Source organism: Pogonomyrmex barbatus, unplaced genomic scaffold (genome assembly GCF_055798465.1).
Source record: "Pogonomyrmex barbatus isolate J1 unplaced genomic scaffold, ASM5579846v1 scaffold7, whole genome shotgun sequence".
Lineage (NCBI taxonomy): Eukaryota > Metazoa > Arthropoda > Insecta > Hymenoptera > Formicidae > Pogonomyrmex > Pogonomyrmex barbatus.
This window is the reverse complement of record NW_028297171.1, coordinates 10229529-10248308: the sequence shown is the minus strand read 5'-3', so window position 1 is coordinate 10248308 and position 18780 is coordinate 10229529. Positions and strand designations below refer to the sequence as shown.

The 18780-nt window shown below is 36.0% G+C and overlaps 1 protein-coding gene across 1 annotated transcript in view; it reads right to left on the bottom strand.

The window, feature by feature from the left end:
- sick (sickie) overlaps positions 1 to 18360 on the bottom strand; it is a 112651-nt gene extending 94291 nt beyond the window's left edge. The window contains exons 1-3 of the mRNA XM_089083311.1: positions 17539 to 18360; positions 2570 to 2687; positions 2060 to 2112 (exon numbers count right to left, since the gene is read on the bottom strand). Of these exons, the coding sequence (XP_088939437.1) occupies positions 2060 to 2112; positions 2570 to 2687; positions 17539 to 18210 (843 nt within the window). The 5' untranslated portion in view covers positions 18211 to 18360. The remainder of the gene's footprint in view (positions 1 to 2059; positions 2113 to 2569; positions 2688 to 17538) is intronic.
- Positions 18361 to 18780: the final 420 nt, after the last annotated feature.

Genomic DNA, 18780 nt, shown 5'->3' with positions numbered 1-18780 from the left:
CGCGTGTGCTCGGCTTGCTTTAATTATAGACCGGAGCCCTTCTCCCTTCTTTAGCGTCCACCCTCGACACCGCGAAATTGGAAAGGCGACGTCTACGAGAGCCCGACTATAGGCTTGTTTCTGTCGTTAGCTCGATTGAGGGTAAGAACGAAAGAGTCGAGGAAAGACTTCGGAGAGCTTTATGCTGCATAGTTGCCCCGAAGTAAACTCTAAAGTAATATGGAGTACTTGGCAAAATAAGTACAGCTATTAAGAGCTATGCGCAAAGTTGTCTGGCCTAGTAAACTATCGAGTTTCTGCCAAGAACTGAAGAGTGAATACAAAACTATTCGTAATATCGTTTCACAATCAAGAGTAAAATTAAGTTTTGACTCTGTCATCTTTATAATATAATTACTTTACATATAATCATAACAACAAAATAATATATATATATATATATATATATATTTTTGTATTGCCTTTTTAATATAGTTTTATTACAATGTTCAACAGAAAACACAAATTTACCGTATTGAGAGCAGAATAAAAAACCATGAATATTTCTAATTTTCAATACGTCAATATTTATTGTGGGTGCGAGGACTATGTTTGAATAAGAAGAAAGAAAAAAAAGAGTCAAAGGAAAAAAAAAACGATAAAAGAGAAACGTGTATTTTATGGATTCTGAGTGCATCTCGCCGGAAAAACGAGCCACGTCACATCCGGATAGATGGATCGAACGCGCAGTCGAGTTACACTTCTCTTTTTCTCTCTCGCGCTCTCTCTTTTTCGTGGGACGATGCCTCCTCGTGTTCCCAATTTGCATAATCCTGAGTCCACGCGCGATGCTCTTCCTCAAGAGATACAAGTTAAAGGACTGCCAATAGAAATAAAGTCCTTACAATAACATTACAAGAGGAAAAGCTGTATGAAATTATTGTGAAATTTTATCAAATATTTAACATTTTTATTTTTCAAGCATGAAAATAGTAAGAAAGACAGTTCGATCTTTTAATTCCGTTATAGGTAATAACAAATTGTGAAAAAATATCATGTCAAAAATATTATATTTAAATAATTAAAAATAAAGAAATTTCTTGTAATAAAGAAATAGAGTGAAATGTCGCGTCAGGAGAAATGTCTGGTCAGGAGAGAAAACAAGTAATCGAGATAATTTACGAGCGAGGACGTAACGAGACGTTATAATTAACAGCTTTTAATTATCCATGAACGGCAGAGCCTGTGCGGAAGCCAGGTGCTTAATCGCAGGTATAAAACGCGCGTGTCAGAGGTTAGGCGAGGCTAAGACGATTCTGAAGCGAATTCTTGCCGTAATGTGCTTCCGTAAAACGCCAATTAAAATGCCGGTCTGAGATCCAAGCATCGTTCTTCTCAAATCAAAGGCGCAAATTTATCTTACGGTATTAAACCGCAAAACGATATGATTATTATGCATATTATGACGAAGGATTGTGTCCCGTAAAGTGAGATCTCTGAAGCGAAGATACACGACCTGGAAATTTTATTACTCAGATAACATTGTGAAGTTACGAAAATATTAGACTGACAAATATAAATATTCACATAAAAACGCATAAATTCTGAACTAAAAGTTCAGAATTGTGAAAATAGGAAATATTTCCTAAGAACATTCGAAACATGCCGCGGAACGTAATCGCATTTATCTTTTACCCTCGTTATTTTAAATATTTTCAAAAAGATATGAACGGTGATCTACGACGCACCATACGTGCAGTTGCACAGACTTTATCTATGTATCCTAAGTGGGAAAAGGAAAAGAGAGGCGAGCTTGTGAGCTTTCTATTTTTAAAGGACTGTGCACGGGTTCTTAAATTTGCTTCTCCAGAGAAAGCTTCGCGTATCAAATCTTTCAAGTTTCCATTGTGATTCGATCGAGCTTTATCTAATAATTTTCCTTTTATGTATAACTCACGAGTAAATAATTAATATTCTTTTAAATTTAATATAAAAAAGCATTCCATAATGATATTTCATTTGTACATTACATTGTACATTTGTAATATACTTTACGTTTTTAGTTTTAAAATACACTCACCATTTGTTGGGCACTCTTCGGCTTTCGGTTTACGTCGATCACCTTCTGATTAGCTGCAATAAAAGAAACGTGTCAATTTGGAAAATATTCCTAAATATTCCTTTTATTTAACTAACGGTCGCGATGAATGCATACGCATACGCGCATGCGGCACGTGACTGTCGTACCCTATGCACTAATGACTTTACTGCCGATTTATATGTTATGGGTAACTGTCCAACGCCATAAACGATTTAGTACTGTTAGGTGAATCGCAGATTTATGTCATGACCTGCGCCACCGCTTAATTTTTTTGCGCATCAATTTTTATTCGTAAAATTTTGCAATTTAAAGCGAATTTTTTTTCAATCTTTTGTATAAAACGAAACAAATTTAGATAATAAAAAAAAAATTCTAATATTATATTTATAAATCTAATTAATTTGCAAATCTATAAGCATCTTTTAATTATATAAAATGTTTTTTTTTTTCTTGTAATTAAGAAAATGTGAAAATACGATTGACACTTACTGACAGCTTCCACCAAGTCAGCTAAAAGAACACCGTCGCAGAGATCAGCCTGAAGATCGGCCACCCTCCTCTTGCAACCCCCTCGTTCCAGATAATAATTAGCCCAATCTGTATAGATCTGTAATTATTCAAAATAATTATACAAATTATTATTATTTACAAAATAATATACAGGGTGTTTTTTCAATCATTTCGAGATTATCAATATTCTTTTAAATGGGATGGCATATTTTCATTAGTAATATTTTCTGAATTATCGTTTTCTTATTTTATTATCATTTTATTAAAACAAGCACATTTGTATATTTCAAGATGCTTTGAATTATAAAATTTCTCTATTTATAATATCTACTACTTCTCATTATTATTTTTCTTGTCTTTTAAAGGAAAAACATTTACGGAATGAATCGAGCACTCGCAATTGTACTCGGTAGAGTACAAGACGGAAAATTGTACGCGTTCTTAATTACGTTGTGTTTCATCGGCAAAGATTATGGCTGATCGATCGACTTTCGAGATCGTAGCTCGCGCGGTGAATTAAAGGCAATCGCGAGAAAGAAAGGGAGGGACAATAATAACGAATAGCTTGTAGAGAGAGCAAACATATCGCAAGGGAACGGACTTTAATGGTCGATCGATCGATCGATCGATCGATTATTTCTTATTTCTTCGTTCCGTGACTGCACATCGGTTATTATTTCTTCATTGCTTGCTTCAGTTCTAGAGACAAAAATAACGAATGATCCCAATTGTTTGCAGACATTCGTTTATTTCCCGTACTAAAAATTTATTAAAACTAATTTTACTAGTTTTACTCCACCAAAAATAATTTTATAAATAAAAATATAAGCTACCTATTATTGTTAATAAGTGCATGTTATTGAGATAAGAGATAAATAAAAAATAAATTTTGTTATGTTCTAATTTATTATTTCCTGTAATTGTTTTCCTAAATATATAGATTTAGATTAATTTCAGGAAATATATCGCAATCATATTTGCCCGCAAACCTTAGTTGGATTTGTTCAAATGGTATAGTTAACCCTAAGCTACTTGAAACGGAAGAAGCAAAATAGAGAATACTGATTGGCGTGCGATAGAAATCTTTCTACCTTAAAGAATGTTTCCTTATTTGTGGCATGTCAAATTATGAGAATTTTTCGCTTGTAACATGTGCGTACTTTGTGATTTATTATTCTGCAAATATTATCCTTCTACAAGACCTTAACGTATGTATTTATTAATATTTTATTATAAATTCTTTTCTATATTATTCTTCTTTAAGAATATTTAAGTTTTCTATAATAGCGATAAGTAAACATTTCTATCGTTCGTAACGTTATAATTTGCTTTATTTAAAAATTCCAATAAGCACATAAAATAAAATAAAAATCTTAGCAAGAAATACCTTTGGAGAGTTGCATGCGTAAAATAAGAAAATTATACGCATCGTGCATAGTCATTTCATAGTGAGCGAGTGGATTAAAGTATGGAGAAGTGCATTAACGAGCACTTTGTGGGCAAAGTGCACTTCGAAAGTCTATCATGTCGTTGCTGCAATCCCGCAATTTGATTTATCTTATTATTATGTCAAAGCGTGTGTTAATTTGTTGCCGAGTCAGATTCCAGTTAACGCAATATATCGCGATCCAACTTTTCTGTCATTACGTTGCCAGTTAGTACGTTGCGGCAAAGTCTCGATCACGAATCCAAATCGCGTCTCTAATTAGAAACATAAAATCCCGTACATAAATCCCGATTATCGAGTCACTCTAATTACAAGTTATAAATCGTACTCAAGTCTCAATTACAAGTGGCAAATTTTCGATCGTCAGAAGTACAGAATTTCAATTAGCGCGTTGATGACATCGCGAGTGGTCTCGATGGTCCCGAGGACCGCGCCTATTCGCGTAATGTGCGACAGGTGCCCGGCGTGCGTCGACAAAATTGAATGCATTTGCAGCTGACCGCGAAGCTCCGCGAACTCTTTTTCTGTCGTTTTCGCTTTCGACGAAAACAGCGCGACGTGCGACACAGCGCGACGTGCGACGCATCCATTTGCATTTCCATCGGCGGCGATACCCATACGTCATGCGGGTGTTATCTCTCGTTGATTGCAACCCCGTGCAAGTGCGTGTACACTTACGTTTATTAACACGCGACTCTTTCTCCCGTTCTCTTTTTCTTTTTTTTTTTTTACTTGATATTTTTTATTGTGCCGCAGGTGCCCGCTGACTACCATACTGACTTTGTCATCCGTGTATGTTCCATATTTATTTGTCAAATATTCGAACGGTAAAGAAATGATGCTTTTCGATAAATTTATTCGTCAATCAATTGATACTGTTGTAGATATTTATTACATTATTTCTGACAAGATGTCGATATTGTGCGCTGTGAACTTTTACCGCTATGTTAGCAGTAAAGAAAGCTCCGTTTTTTTGCTTCACCAATAAAATATATCGTAATCAAGTTATTCTCTCACAAATTTTTACAACTTTATCGTTGCAATTCTTTTTCCCTCTGTCTAAAAGATAAATATGATCTTTTCCCAAGAAAATAAAATCACTTGATATTTCTCAAATGTAACTTTTTATATACAATATAATAATTTTTGTACATTTCTGTCTATAAGTGAGAATTGGGTACATAAATCACGTGCGGAAGCATGAATTGTCCTGACGCGTTTTACCACGCTGGCAAAACGCCAAGCTTTTCAGCGCGAGCGAGCGAGCGAGCGAAGTAAGCGACGCTCTCTCGAGAGCTCCCGAAGAGGCGGACGCGCGCAGCGCTGGGAAAGCACAAGGGAAGACAAACGTGGTTGTCGTACAGAGTCGGAAGAGGAGGAGGAGGAGGAGACAGAGGAGAGCAGGAGAGGAGCACAGCGACCACGCAGAGAGCGAGGAGAGGAGAGAGTTAGTCATCGCGTACTATTTTTGAGCGCGCAAAGAGACGAGCGTTACGAAGGGGCGCATGGAAGGTTCGCTTCATGATTTCAGGTCGCCATTATTACGGCGGCGGCGATAGGGTCGCCGCTTCGTCGATTTCTTTTCCCATTGTCCCGATGCACTATCCCAAGACTTTCCCGGGATATTTTAGTAAAGATAGAAGAGCGCTGGAGCAAAATCCAGTGAAACGCCGAAGTGTGACTTGTTGAGATGAAATATCAAGATGCTTCATTATATATTAATGTAGCGCTTATAACTTGATATGAAATGGATTATTCTTTCGGTTCAATCAGTTGTTATTCTATGTTCATGTTTTCATTTATTATAAATCTATTTTTATCTTTTTATCTTAAATGCTTTTATACCAAATTGTAAATGAGTTTTCTCAAAAGTAGTTATAATACAACGACAAAGAGATGGTCTAATAAATCAGCAAAATTGTTGCAAGGATATTGACAAGGATTTGAGGATCTCTCGGCAAGGGAGATACGAGCGAAAAGGGAGAAATTACCTGCACGACATTACGTGTGGAATCAGCCTTGATGTCGTCGATAGAACCGCGTACGGATCTCGGCGCCCTGATGCACGCCATGATGCCGCCGGTGGTCGTCGCGACCCCTGCGACGTCTCAACGTCATCCAAATTTGCCACCTTCCCGATTATTCCTCACAATAAATCGCCGCACTCGTACCAATGCACCTTGCATTCAATCGTCATACGATAGTGCATAATTACAGCTACACTATTCGCACTATAATCAAAATTAATGTCTTTGACCTTGATCCTTGACTTTTTTGATCCTTGAACTTTCTTCTCACAATAGCATACGATTATTTTTTTATTTTTTATTATACTCTATTTTTTTCTGGAATTTTAATTAAGAGAATATCAATGTAACAATAACAAGATACAACAATTTGATCTTTGATGGGATCGAACGATTTCATCCGTTTCACTATTCGCTAATATTTAATTCAAGACATAGATAGTTTCACTGATATCTTTTTTATATTCTTTCACATATAATTTACATTGATACACTGGTACATGTGTTTTTTTTTTCTCTTTTATAAAAGCACTATGCACTGACAGAAATTTACGATGCTCGGAAAAAACGAAACAGTTTATACTAATCTTTTATTAATCCTCAATTCTTCTGTCAAGATTAATAAATCGTTGATGCGATTAGTATTCGGATCTTTATCTCGGTTCTTCATTTCTACAATCTTCCTTCGAGCGACGATGGCGGGAAAAAAAGGAAAAGAGGAAAGGGAAAAGAACTCGATCGTTTAATTGTTTAGTTGTTCACGAGCAAATCACTCTCGTGAAATAATCCAGCGCGAGCGACGTAACGCGTCGCGTCGCGTCGCGTCGCGTTGCGTCGCGATGCTTCGCAAGACGAAACACGGAAGCGTCTCGACGCCGCGACGCACCGGACGTAACTGAATACGCGAGCGCACGTTTCTCTATTCGTAGGTATACATTCTCTTCTGCGCCTTCTTCTCCTTCTCCTACTTCATCTCCTCCCTCTCCTTGCAACATCTCTTTCTCTTTATCCGCCTCTTCCTCCGGTTTTGCCACCTTCTTTCACTTTCTCTGTTCTCTCACTCTTTTTATCGAATCTCTACAAAAGATTATTGCGTAAAATATCAAAATTGATATAATTGCAATTTAAATTTGCAGAGCAAGTGTAGCGAAAGTCCTAAGAAAGTTGAATGAAAATTTTTATTTAAAATTTCATCTTTAGATAATTTAATATTAAAATCAGATCATTTAAAATAATCAAGAAAATAAAATAATTTCATGTTCAATTAGTTTAATTTAATTTCGAAGTTTATTAAGAAATAAACTAATAATTTAGTCGTAAAAGTTTAAAAAATAATATAATTTATAAGTTACATAATTACGTTTTATAAATATTTATAATTGTGCATAAATCTAAATGTATTAAAAATAATAAGTCGAGTTAGATTCTGATGAAAAACACTTATGTGTAAAGTTTCGAGAAATCAAGGGCCAAGGATGATGATGTGATCAGGAAGTGTGACACATCTCGAGATCGCTATTTTAAGATGATACGATGGACGTGACGAGGAAACTGCATCGAGCTGTTGAAGAATCGCAGAACTGTAAAGACATTAAGAAGGTCTACCGAGAATTTTCGACGATATGGACGAGTCAGCGCCGATTCAACAACATAATCCTTCAATCTTCGTTTTTTATTCAAAAAGCGAAGCTTCGGTGAAACTATACTTACGTGACATTCGTGTAATACGTACAATTTACTGAGTGTAAAATATAAAACTTTATAAATCAGTATTTCCAAAATATATTACATACACATGTACATATATTTACATTCACAATCTTTCTCGAAGCTAACTTTGAGTAAGAAAATTGTCGAGTACATCGGTACAGAGAAGAAAGGAAAAAATTTAAAGGAAAGAAAAACTAATAAAAATTGCTAGACATCCGACGATATTCCAGGAAGACAATATCTTTCCTCCGCGAGGCGAAAATAACGTGCACAAGGGGGATGAAAATAGAGAATGAGAGACGATTTGGTGGCGTTCGTAACCGAAGGAAGAAGCGGCGGCGGCGACGACGACGGTAGCGTTTAACTCGAAATAGAGCACGATGAGTGCGAGCGTCGTCGTTCGCGTGGGCGTCGTCGTTTGAATTAGCGAATTAATGGAGTCGGACAAAAAGCCGTAAATTCATCAACGGCCGATCTGAGAAACTGTTATGTAACTACTAGATCATGACGCCGTTCAATCGTAACAACCATCGCATCTTATCTTATAAAGTCCCAATTATAGGCTTCGATGAAATAATAACCTGAGTCCTAAATTTTTTTCAACAGACGATAAAAACTAATTTCAATTTAAATAATCCGTTAACTTTCTTCCGATATATATATATATATATATATATATAAAATAATATAAATTTAATATAATATAAATTTTGTTATAGACGCTTAATATATTGTTCGCCATTACCATCGATCATGTAGTTCAATCATGTCAAGTTTTTTTTCTCCTCCCCTCTATTCTCTATCGTAGACGTTAGGCCGAGGATGGAATCGTAATGCATCACATGTGTTGATAAGAGCCGGTGAGAACTGCGTACGCGCTGATCGATATTCGACTTAGCCCCGATTATCGCACGCAGCCGCGACTAGTCGCGCGCGTTAAAAGGCAACGCCATGGCAGGCATTACAATTAATGATGCTGCTCGTACGCGAGCCGCGCGGAATAGCAATCGATCCACGCACCTGTCGGGAATGCTCATGTCTTGTCTGCTGCTCGTTTATTCGTCATTTCGACAACAAAATTTCCTCAGTTTTGCGAAATAACCCAAGCCTTTTAATCTCTCCGAATTACTTTATATTATATAAAAATTTTTTAAATTTTGCTAACTAAATTTCTGATTTTTAAATTTTTAAATTTCAATTTTTGTAAACTATTTTAATTTTAACTTTATAAAAATGGTATTGTGTGTACAATGTTATCGAAATAAAATATGGTCCTCCATTTTTAAATTCCAACTGTTAACAACTACTTTTAATGAAAAAGTTTTAACCTCTCTATTGATGACAAGCGAACATTTATTGATAAAATTTTCATTAAAAATTTTTATTTAATTGGCTGTTTTTTTTTTGTTCTCAATTTATGGAGCTTTAGAGTCTTTTTCTCTGTTTTAAATAAAGATAAAATTTATGTAGGTGCGATTTCTCTCGCATCCGCGCGACGTCACGATCTTTCAGAAGTTGATACGCGGATTAAAAGCATTCGTGCTTGTCAAAATTTTGGCAATTAATTTCCGACAGTTCAACGGTCGTTTTTCCAGCGCGACGATCGCATCTCAAAATGCGAGGGGCAGTCAAAGGATAATAATTGTCCATCGGTGCGGGTGTGGACGATAGCGGGGAAACCATTGGTGCAAAGGGGATGCATGAAATTGAATATTGCTGTCGATCCCTCCCGGAACGGCGGCGACACTGAGAGTTCAGGAGCCGGAAACGAAACCGTTAAAGGACAATAATTAATTCGCTCCTGACGGCAGTCTGACGGCTCGTTAGTCGCGTAATCCTGTCCGTTTTTTCTTTCATCCTGTGCGATAATGCAACCGAGAGGATGATTTTGCAAGCGGAAAAAAGGGACGAGATGAAAGGTAAACTTGGTCTGTTTTTCTTTTTTCAAAGGGAAGAGGGTAAATTGTCGATCGAGATTGACTATGGTAGACATTTTCCACGCTTTGTTTCCTCTTGGCAAAATTATAAAGTCCTTACTATGATTATATTCTTTAATTCATTATTCTATTTTATTTAAGGAAAGACATTAATTTTTCCTTAAAAAAATAAATTCAACAAAATATTTATCTTCAACATTTTTTAAATAATTTCTTCCATTCTTCATTCCCTATTTTCCAATTTCTTTAACATCTTTTTACTTATTAAATTTTTTGATAAAAATCCTGCCATTTAGATGTTACGGAATTAATTCACTTCACTCACAGTGGCGGAAGAGAATGAGTTTTACTTTCCCCTAACGACGGCGAGGAAGATTGGGGATGGTTTCCATCGGCGCGACAATTTTGCGGGCAGAACGCGTCTCGCACCGAGAGGACGAGGGATGAAAAAGGGGTGAGAGACTGAGCTTTGTTGCGCGATTACGTCGAGCGGGAGGTCCGCTCGTCTCGATGGACACAGCCGACTATGGAACTGGCCTGACGGAATTAGGTTTGCTTTAACCCAAACGATATCGAGACATGCCAGACAGCTTTTAGGATAAAGGGGTAAAGGAGAAGAGAAAATCGAAAGCGAAAGCGAAACTGCGGAATCAGGAGACCATCTTAAACGCGTAATCCAACAAATCGGTTAGAATGATCTTCTTAATTTAATAGAGTGTCTCCCCCCCCCCCCCCCCGGAAAGAGAAAGACCAAAGAAAATATATATTTTCGTAAGTTGCTAAAATTATGCAACTTGAAAAAAAAAAAATAAAATATATTTTATGTCACTGCTCATTATTATGTAGATATGCAAGTGTGTATTAGAATGCGAAAGATACAGATCTCTAGACCGAAAGTATCTTCCTTTTCTGCTGATCATTGTCCGGTTATCCCTCTTTTACACCGTTCATTACAAACGATCCGTGTGCCGTGGTAACACCCTCCTTTCCCTGTGTTTTCACCCTCTCTCTCGTTGCGCATTAATCGTGTGCACTTATTGTTAGTTGCGCAGTGAAATTTCCCGCGGTCAATTTTCCAATCGGTAAAGCGCAACTCACAGCTATTTATAAAAAAAATTATTAAAGATAAAAATAGAAATAAATCATACGAATTAAAAATTGTAAAATTTAAATTTGTCTCTATATTGAAATTTAACTCTAGTATATAAATTGTAAGTTACATAAACATAATTATATTATAAAATAATGAATTGAATTAAATACAAGAAATATAATAATCTAATTCAAGAAGTAAAATAAAGAGTCGTATATATATTCAAAGAATAACAACCATTGGCACAATCTAGAATGCAAGATATAATATGTATTTCTACTAAATAATCACCTCTGAATTTTAGTTTAAATTAATAACACTTTATTTTATTTATTATTATTTTTCATCTTTTGATAAATAAAATTGCTCCGTAATATCTCATCAAGATCGGACGAGAAAGACATTAACCAAAACTGAAGCTCCCGCAGTTGAGAACCGTCGTAACCAAGTTATCGTTTTCCTCTCCAAGAACTACGGAGGATGCATGTACCCTCTTCCCTCAGGAGGGTAGGTACGTGTCCTGCAACAAGCGTGTCCTATGTTCTCACACCCTCTCGAGATTCGAGAAAACCCTCTTGTCGTCATGACTACCGAACTCCCATGAGAACAAAGTTATTTTTACGTCCGCCATACTAGGCCAGGCCTCTGATAAGATCTGATTAGCATCCTTTGTTTTCCCGTAAAGTTAAAGCCTATCCAAATATCTTTAAGTCGCTAATTCACGCAGACGTCTTGAAATATCAGTCATCTAACTAAGAGGTGAAAGGGAAACGATATCCGAGGGGAAAAAAAAAAAAAAAAAAACAACGTAATGACATGAAACACAACAAAATTGAATTAACAAATAATATTAAAATTTAACATTTGGGATTTATATAATAAAATTATACGATCTCTACTACAAATGTAAGAAAATTATAACTATAATAAAAATATGCCAAATATCAATCATATTAACATATACTTTTCAGTTTCAATTATTAATCAAAATTATTTGTATAAATCGGAAGGTCTTTTATTAAATAACTTTCCGCGGGAATTTGTGCGGAATGGGATTATCACACAAGAGCTTCAATTCCTTTTTCCTGTCTAGTAACCGCCATGTAACTTTTCTCGTCTATTCTTTTCCTTTTCACTTATCTCATCGCTTCCACCACTTCGGGACGTTCGTACCTCGTTTTTTTCATAGCTCACCCCGACCGCCGGCGCCACGTGGGTTATGTTTTATGAATGAGTGGCTCACCTACGCGCCATTATGACGCGTGCACGTGCGTGCACACGCACTCGCGAGAGAACGAGCTAAATTTACCTGCACCGCCAGTCGCGATGCAACCAGGCCCAACCCTGCTATTGTACGCTATTTGCCTCGTGTAGGTATCCTCTTGCATACGCTAACTAGCCCACACGAGAGCTGAGCGAGAGACCAGGCCCCTGCGACTATCCTTCCCAGGTCCCAGAAACTCGTAGACTCACGCGCATAAAATAACTTTCGCCGGTGGGTTTGTCTTGCATAAGACGGATAATCGTTTGCCTTTCCTACAGCAGTTATATGCTTTCGACATGCGTCTTTGTCGAAAGACAGTGCTATATACATTTCAACTGTCAGTGTGTTATTGTCACTATTTTATATGACACATCTCGATAATAAAGTTGAGTCATAAAGTTGAACCCTGTCTAAATCATGCTTTTCCGAGTATATACGTTGAAATGTGTTACGCAAGAACAAAAATATTTTTGTAGAAATTTATAGGACGTGATGATAAATAGTCTTGATCTTTCTGTCGGGAAGATTTAGAAAGATTATTTCTGTAACTATTCGCAAACTAACAAGGAGATCTCTCCCCTAAGAGAGATCTCCTTCGGCAAAATCTGTACAGCAGACGCGTGTCGTTCATTACGAATTCAGGTTCCGTCACGTTGAAATTGCTATAATTCTTTCAGCTCACGTAGAGCGCGCAAGAGACCGCTAACTCGCTCTCCGAAACGCTCTAACGAGCTTCGACGTTTGCTTGGGGTCGCACTCCTGATTCGGCACTAGTTCTTCTTCACAAAAGCATCCTTCTGCTCCAAGGAACCGTCACGGAAAGGTACGAATCTATGTCTGCCCCATATATATATATATATATATATATATATATATATATATATATATATATTCACGAAAATGTCACTCTAATGGTGCTTTATCTTTTCTACCTTAAAAGAGAAGATATATTATGCACATTTTATTTTATTTATTATAAATTCAAAACTTTTTTTGTGTATTATCAATAAAAACATTAATAAGTTGTTTAATTAAAATGAAGAGAAGGTAGGCGAGTCTGTCATTGACATGGACTCATAATTGCGGTTTCAACGCCGGCAGTGATAGTTCGCAATTCTGTGACGTGGTTCGACACGCCTGTTTTCACGCGAAACATATCGGCACGATATTCGTGTGATGTGGCATTTCCACGTGGCATTTGATGTGGACGTGGTATGGCACAGAGTTTGGAAGGTCCTCGAGAAACGTACGCGGGGAATATTGATTTTGTTGTGTCGGACGTCCTTCTTTGGACGGTTGATCGAAATTCTTTTTGAATAGGATGCAACCAAATATGTATCGAAGATAAATGATAAATGAATAAATGATTACGCGTAATAAAAATTTAATTGATGTTTTTGCAATTTTAATAAATAAAAAAAAATCAATTTTATTACGTAGGATTTAATAATTTCTTTCGTCAAATCAAAGAGCAAAAATTCAAGTTTTATTAAATCTACAATTAAATTAAAAACAATTTCTAAATTTTCAATTCAATTAAATTTTATTAATTGTATTTATTACATTCTTAATAAAACTTCAATTTGCATTTTAGAGATTTACACGCCAACGACACATGGAATTTTGATCATTCTTTTTGCCGGAGGTAACAGTGTTGGGAACGATCCGAATGGTAACGAAAGCCGGGCAGCAAACTGCAAAATAACGTCGAAAAATCCGTGTAAAGCGAAACCTGATAGGGATGCGAAATTCGTTTTTTGTCATAAGCTGGATACAGCGCTGCCGACGTATTTATTTAACACCACCATCGCGAACGCGTCTATCTCGATTATTTTTTCAGCATCCTGCTGCATCCTGCCGCGCAGCCGGATTATGAGTATTTATGTGTTTAGGACGCGATGCACGAATATATATAGGAAGAGAAATATTTATTTTGATATGGAGCGAATAAACTATGCAGATAAGGAATGACAAGTTGAAAGTTTGGAAAGTAAGCTACATTTTTGGAAGATATCCTGCACCTGCTGTTCATTTTAGATCAAGTGCGTTATGGGTGAGTCTGTGACTCACCTCGCGATTCAATTAAAGATCTATTTTCTCGGTAAGATGACTTGATAGGCGGAGATATGCGCTTTGCCTTGGGGTAGGTTCATCCCTATACCAAGTATCATTGAACAAATACATACGCATATATATTTATATGTGTGTGTGTGTGTGTGTGTGTGTGTGTGTGTGTGTGTGTGTGTGTCAGTACAGACATGCGTGAGTACGACCTAAATCATTTATCGTCCGATTGCCAATTTGCAGCCCCACGAAAATTGCTCTCGTCAGGGCGTGCGCCCTTTTTCGCGCGCCCTTCGCGTTGTTTCAAGCTTTCCTTCCTCAACAAATATCATGTGCTTCAATAAAACAACATATAATAACAGCAGAAACAAAAGAATATTAAATGCCAAGTATAATTAAATTTAATGATACCGAAATCAGTGAAAATTAAATAAAAATAAAATTGAATGCAGCAATTCTAAAAAAAGATTTTATGTATAAAAATATGTTTTAATTTGCCTATCGTTCAGACTTTATTTTGCTGTAATTTTTTACGTGTGCGTCGTTGTTTACAGCAATATAAACTGGATAACGGCAGCATCCCCTGCAATTTGCATAGATCGCTGATTCGTAAATACATATCGCGACATATGTCAAAGCTCATCGATCCATGATGAACAACGAGATGGTGTCAGTAATAACTTTCATCAGCCGAAAAATATTCTTTCTCGCTAAATATTGAAAGATATATCAACAACTCTATTGCTATTCATAAAAAATAAAGCGAAAAAATATCAATTAATGAATAAAAGTTATAATTTACTAATAAAATTTAAACAAAGTAATAAATATTACGATATATTATTTTTCAAGTAAAATAAAAGAAAAATATATATATATTTTTAAGCTTCTCTAAATATGTTAACAACATTTTACATGTTCATACTATATATATATATTTCATGCGTCAATATATAAACTTGCAGAATCGATAAATTTTAAAAACTCGTAACATTTTTGCTTTGATGAGTAAATATGACGCATTTTGGTATCAGATGCATTCTTGACAGATGGTATAAATTACACCTAGGAAGAAGGAGAAAAAGAAAAAAGAGACATGACACCCAATAAGACTCGAAATTAGATCGCTCGTTTCTGCGCGAATGATCGAACCACGCAAGACGCAATAATGACGCGGATATGTTTGCTTTGTCGAAAGGAATAGGAGCATGGACCAATCCGGTCCTTAGTGACGAGAAAGGGAAACAGTCACCCTTCTTCCTGTGGGAAGATGTTGGCACTGTTCCCTAAGGCAAATATTACAAAAGAACAAATGGAGGAAAGAAATGAGAGCTGTATTCATCGAAATCGATCGCCATGACATTTACGATTATTCTACGACATTAATTTTAAATTGGTTACAACAAAAAAAAAAACATTATTTATTATTTATAATTCCTATCTACTCATATTTTACAATTTTACAAAAAATTAAATTTTAGCGCTCAAATAAGATTTAAAAATATATAGAAGCGAATGTTCTGAAATCGGAAATTAAAAATGATTTTTTCTACTTTTGTATTTATAATAATATTAAAATATTATCATAAATACTCTATTAATTAATACTTGTTGTTTTAAAGAATCTTTTCTTGCTTCAAGATAACAAAAATAAATTTAAAAACCGAGCTCTAGTGTAATTAAGAATTAATATTGCTAACGCAATTTTTAGCGCAACTTTAATGGACAAAGCCAACTTGCTTTGATCACGATCTAATGAACATCCTTGTCTTCGTCTCGCCAAGAGCTATTCCTTTGGCGATATATATACCTAAAAGGAACAAAAAAGACGACAGTGCACCTTGCGTGGAGGATGCTGGTAGCCGATAGCATCCCTTAAAGTAAACATCGCGGAAGGGCGGACTTCTTGGGGGTTGATCAAAGTGCCTTCACACCCCCGGGCAGCATATTTGATAGTCCTCGGGAGGCTCGACCCTCTCGCTACTCAGGAGGAGCTTCGAGAGTCTTTTACAAGTGAAACGCTAGGTCGTAGAACTATGAGAACGAAAAAGAGCAAGGAAAATAACATGGACTGCTCAATTTTTTACGGATTGACCTAGCCTTCTTTTACCTTCGCAAAATATAATGCTTTAAAGATCATCATAAATTCGTAAGTGAATAAGATAAATAAAGTAAATACAAAGCTGCGAAAGTCTTCAGGAAAGTAGTTTATGAGGTATGATAAAATTTTTTTTTTTTTTAAGTACACTTCTACTTTACATTATTTCGATATTTACACATTTGTCCCTTTCCGCATGATAGTCATATTACCGCGCTATGACGATCATTTCGCGATTATTTTCACTTGCAATAGCCAACTGCACGAAATCCGCGAGTAGCCCCCAGCGAAAATGAAGCAAAACTCGATATGCGTAGCGCCGCAAATTTGCAGCTCGGTTTCCGAAATTAGCTCAACGAAGGGGTGTAGGAAAATCAACTTGCCTCGAGCGATGAAAATGCCGGTCGGGGATGCAGGAAATATCACGGGGATTTTAAGGGGGCGGAGGCAGAAGGGAGGGCGGGAGGAGAAACGATATCGGAACGGAGAAGCTCGAATGTCCGCGTTAAACGCGACGATTCGTCGTTGCCGCTCGCGAAATTACTTCCGTTTTTCGATTAATTCGAGAATGCCAGTGAATGTGCGAGAGAGTGTGCGGCTGACAGTTTCATTTCGAGGCCCGCATTCGGAATTCCGAATTTCCCGAAAATTTACAGGTGAAGAATAATTCAGTCTCTGATACAATGATACTATTGATAAAAAAAAAAAAAAAAGCGAAATAAATGTTTGTATACTTAATTTGATTAAACGTGGAATTTAATTTCTATGATACTTCATTAATTCGTATTTTATAATTCAACAATATGTTATAATTAAATTATGATTCAATTGCAATTCTCGTCCTCTCTCGCAAATAGCTACACAATCTATCGCCTCTATTTGATTCACGTACAAAATATGATTTCTACATTTAATATTCTAACACTAAGTATTTTATGATTCAATAATTAAATAATTAAATAATAAATCAATAATGTAACTCGTTCAAATCATTGATTTATCAATTTGTAAAATAGATATGTACTTCATTTACTATTGCGATTAAAATACAATTCCTCTCAATATTTCACAAATAAATAAATTATAATTTAACATCGCAGAGTCTTTAAATCATGTAAATTGAATTTCTCACTATTACTCATTCTTATTATACATATATAATCTCCTGACAACTAATTAACTCTTGAGTAAAACATTTAGCAACCGATTACCGTTATCAAGAGCAAATTATGATTAATCTCTTAAAAATCAATATTAATATCTAAGATATTTTTCATTCCTTAAACTCGATAGTGAAAATTGAACTACCTGCTGCGTGCTTTTTCCGCGATGCTGCCACTGATAAAAATGATCCGCATTTAAAGACCATCCGGGAGCAAAACTGAATCCCTCCGATGGAGCCTGCGAGACAGGTGGAACTGCACTACACATGCACATATGATGACACGATATGGGGTCTGGTAGTTCCGTATAACCACATCTTTTATCGCCAAACCACCCTGTCACAGTGCATTTGTCACTCAACGCCATATCTTGGCCACATCGTGATTGCATTTCTTTTTCCAAAGTGTACAAAGTCTCAAACTCCAAAAAAGACATGCCAGGTCCTTCGTCGACACGAGTCGACGTGGTCGACGATACCCTGAGTCCCAAACCCATCTGGCCTTGATATGAATCGTCATCTAAAGATGACAAAAATCTTCTCGGGGAACGATTCTTGGGACTGTGATGCGCTTGTTGACGTTCTTCAGGGTGTCTTCTGGGTGACTTTCGATCGTTAGAAATTCTTCGCGGCGACGTGGACGACTTGCTAGGACTTGACGACGAGGATTCGATCACTTCCACTGATCTCTCTGATGAAGTGTTTCCCAAGGATGGGATTAACAACGATCGCGAAGACGTCAATCGGCAAATCCTACTCTTTGGTTTGGCTCCATTACCAGTACGAGAGTAGCCCGTAGACGTCTTGAGACCCGACATTGTTCCTCTTTCATCTTTCGAGACACTCCACGAAATCGCAATTTATCAAGCAATTTCTTCAAAATGCAAAAGAATCCAAAAGAATCCAAAGAACTGATAATTTGATGAGATCGCATTCGGTTTGTTCGGTTAGATTAATCAACAATTCTAATTTTGCATTGCAAAAATTTACAAAACAGGTAAAAAACAGATATAAAAAAGCGTAACTCGATATATAATAATCTAATCAAAAATTCTTTTCCTTAGAATTTTATGAATTTTTCTAAATATATTTTTTCAATATACTTTGAAAATCAAAAAAATAAATTTTAAGAATTTCTGTATCTTTTTTTAATGTATTTATTTTTCTCAATTTATATTTAAATAATAAACATTTTATATTCTCTTTATCACGTTAAAAATGTCATCTATAATTGATAAAATACAATTAAAAGAATTATCATCAACAAGCACTTTTCATCTCATATAACTTGTAAAAAATAGAATTATGATAAAAAATTAATATAAGAATTTCAGAAATAATCTTAATTGTACTTCTTGACAAACCCACTCCACATTTTTTATTTTATT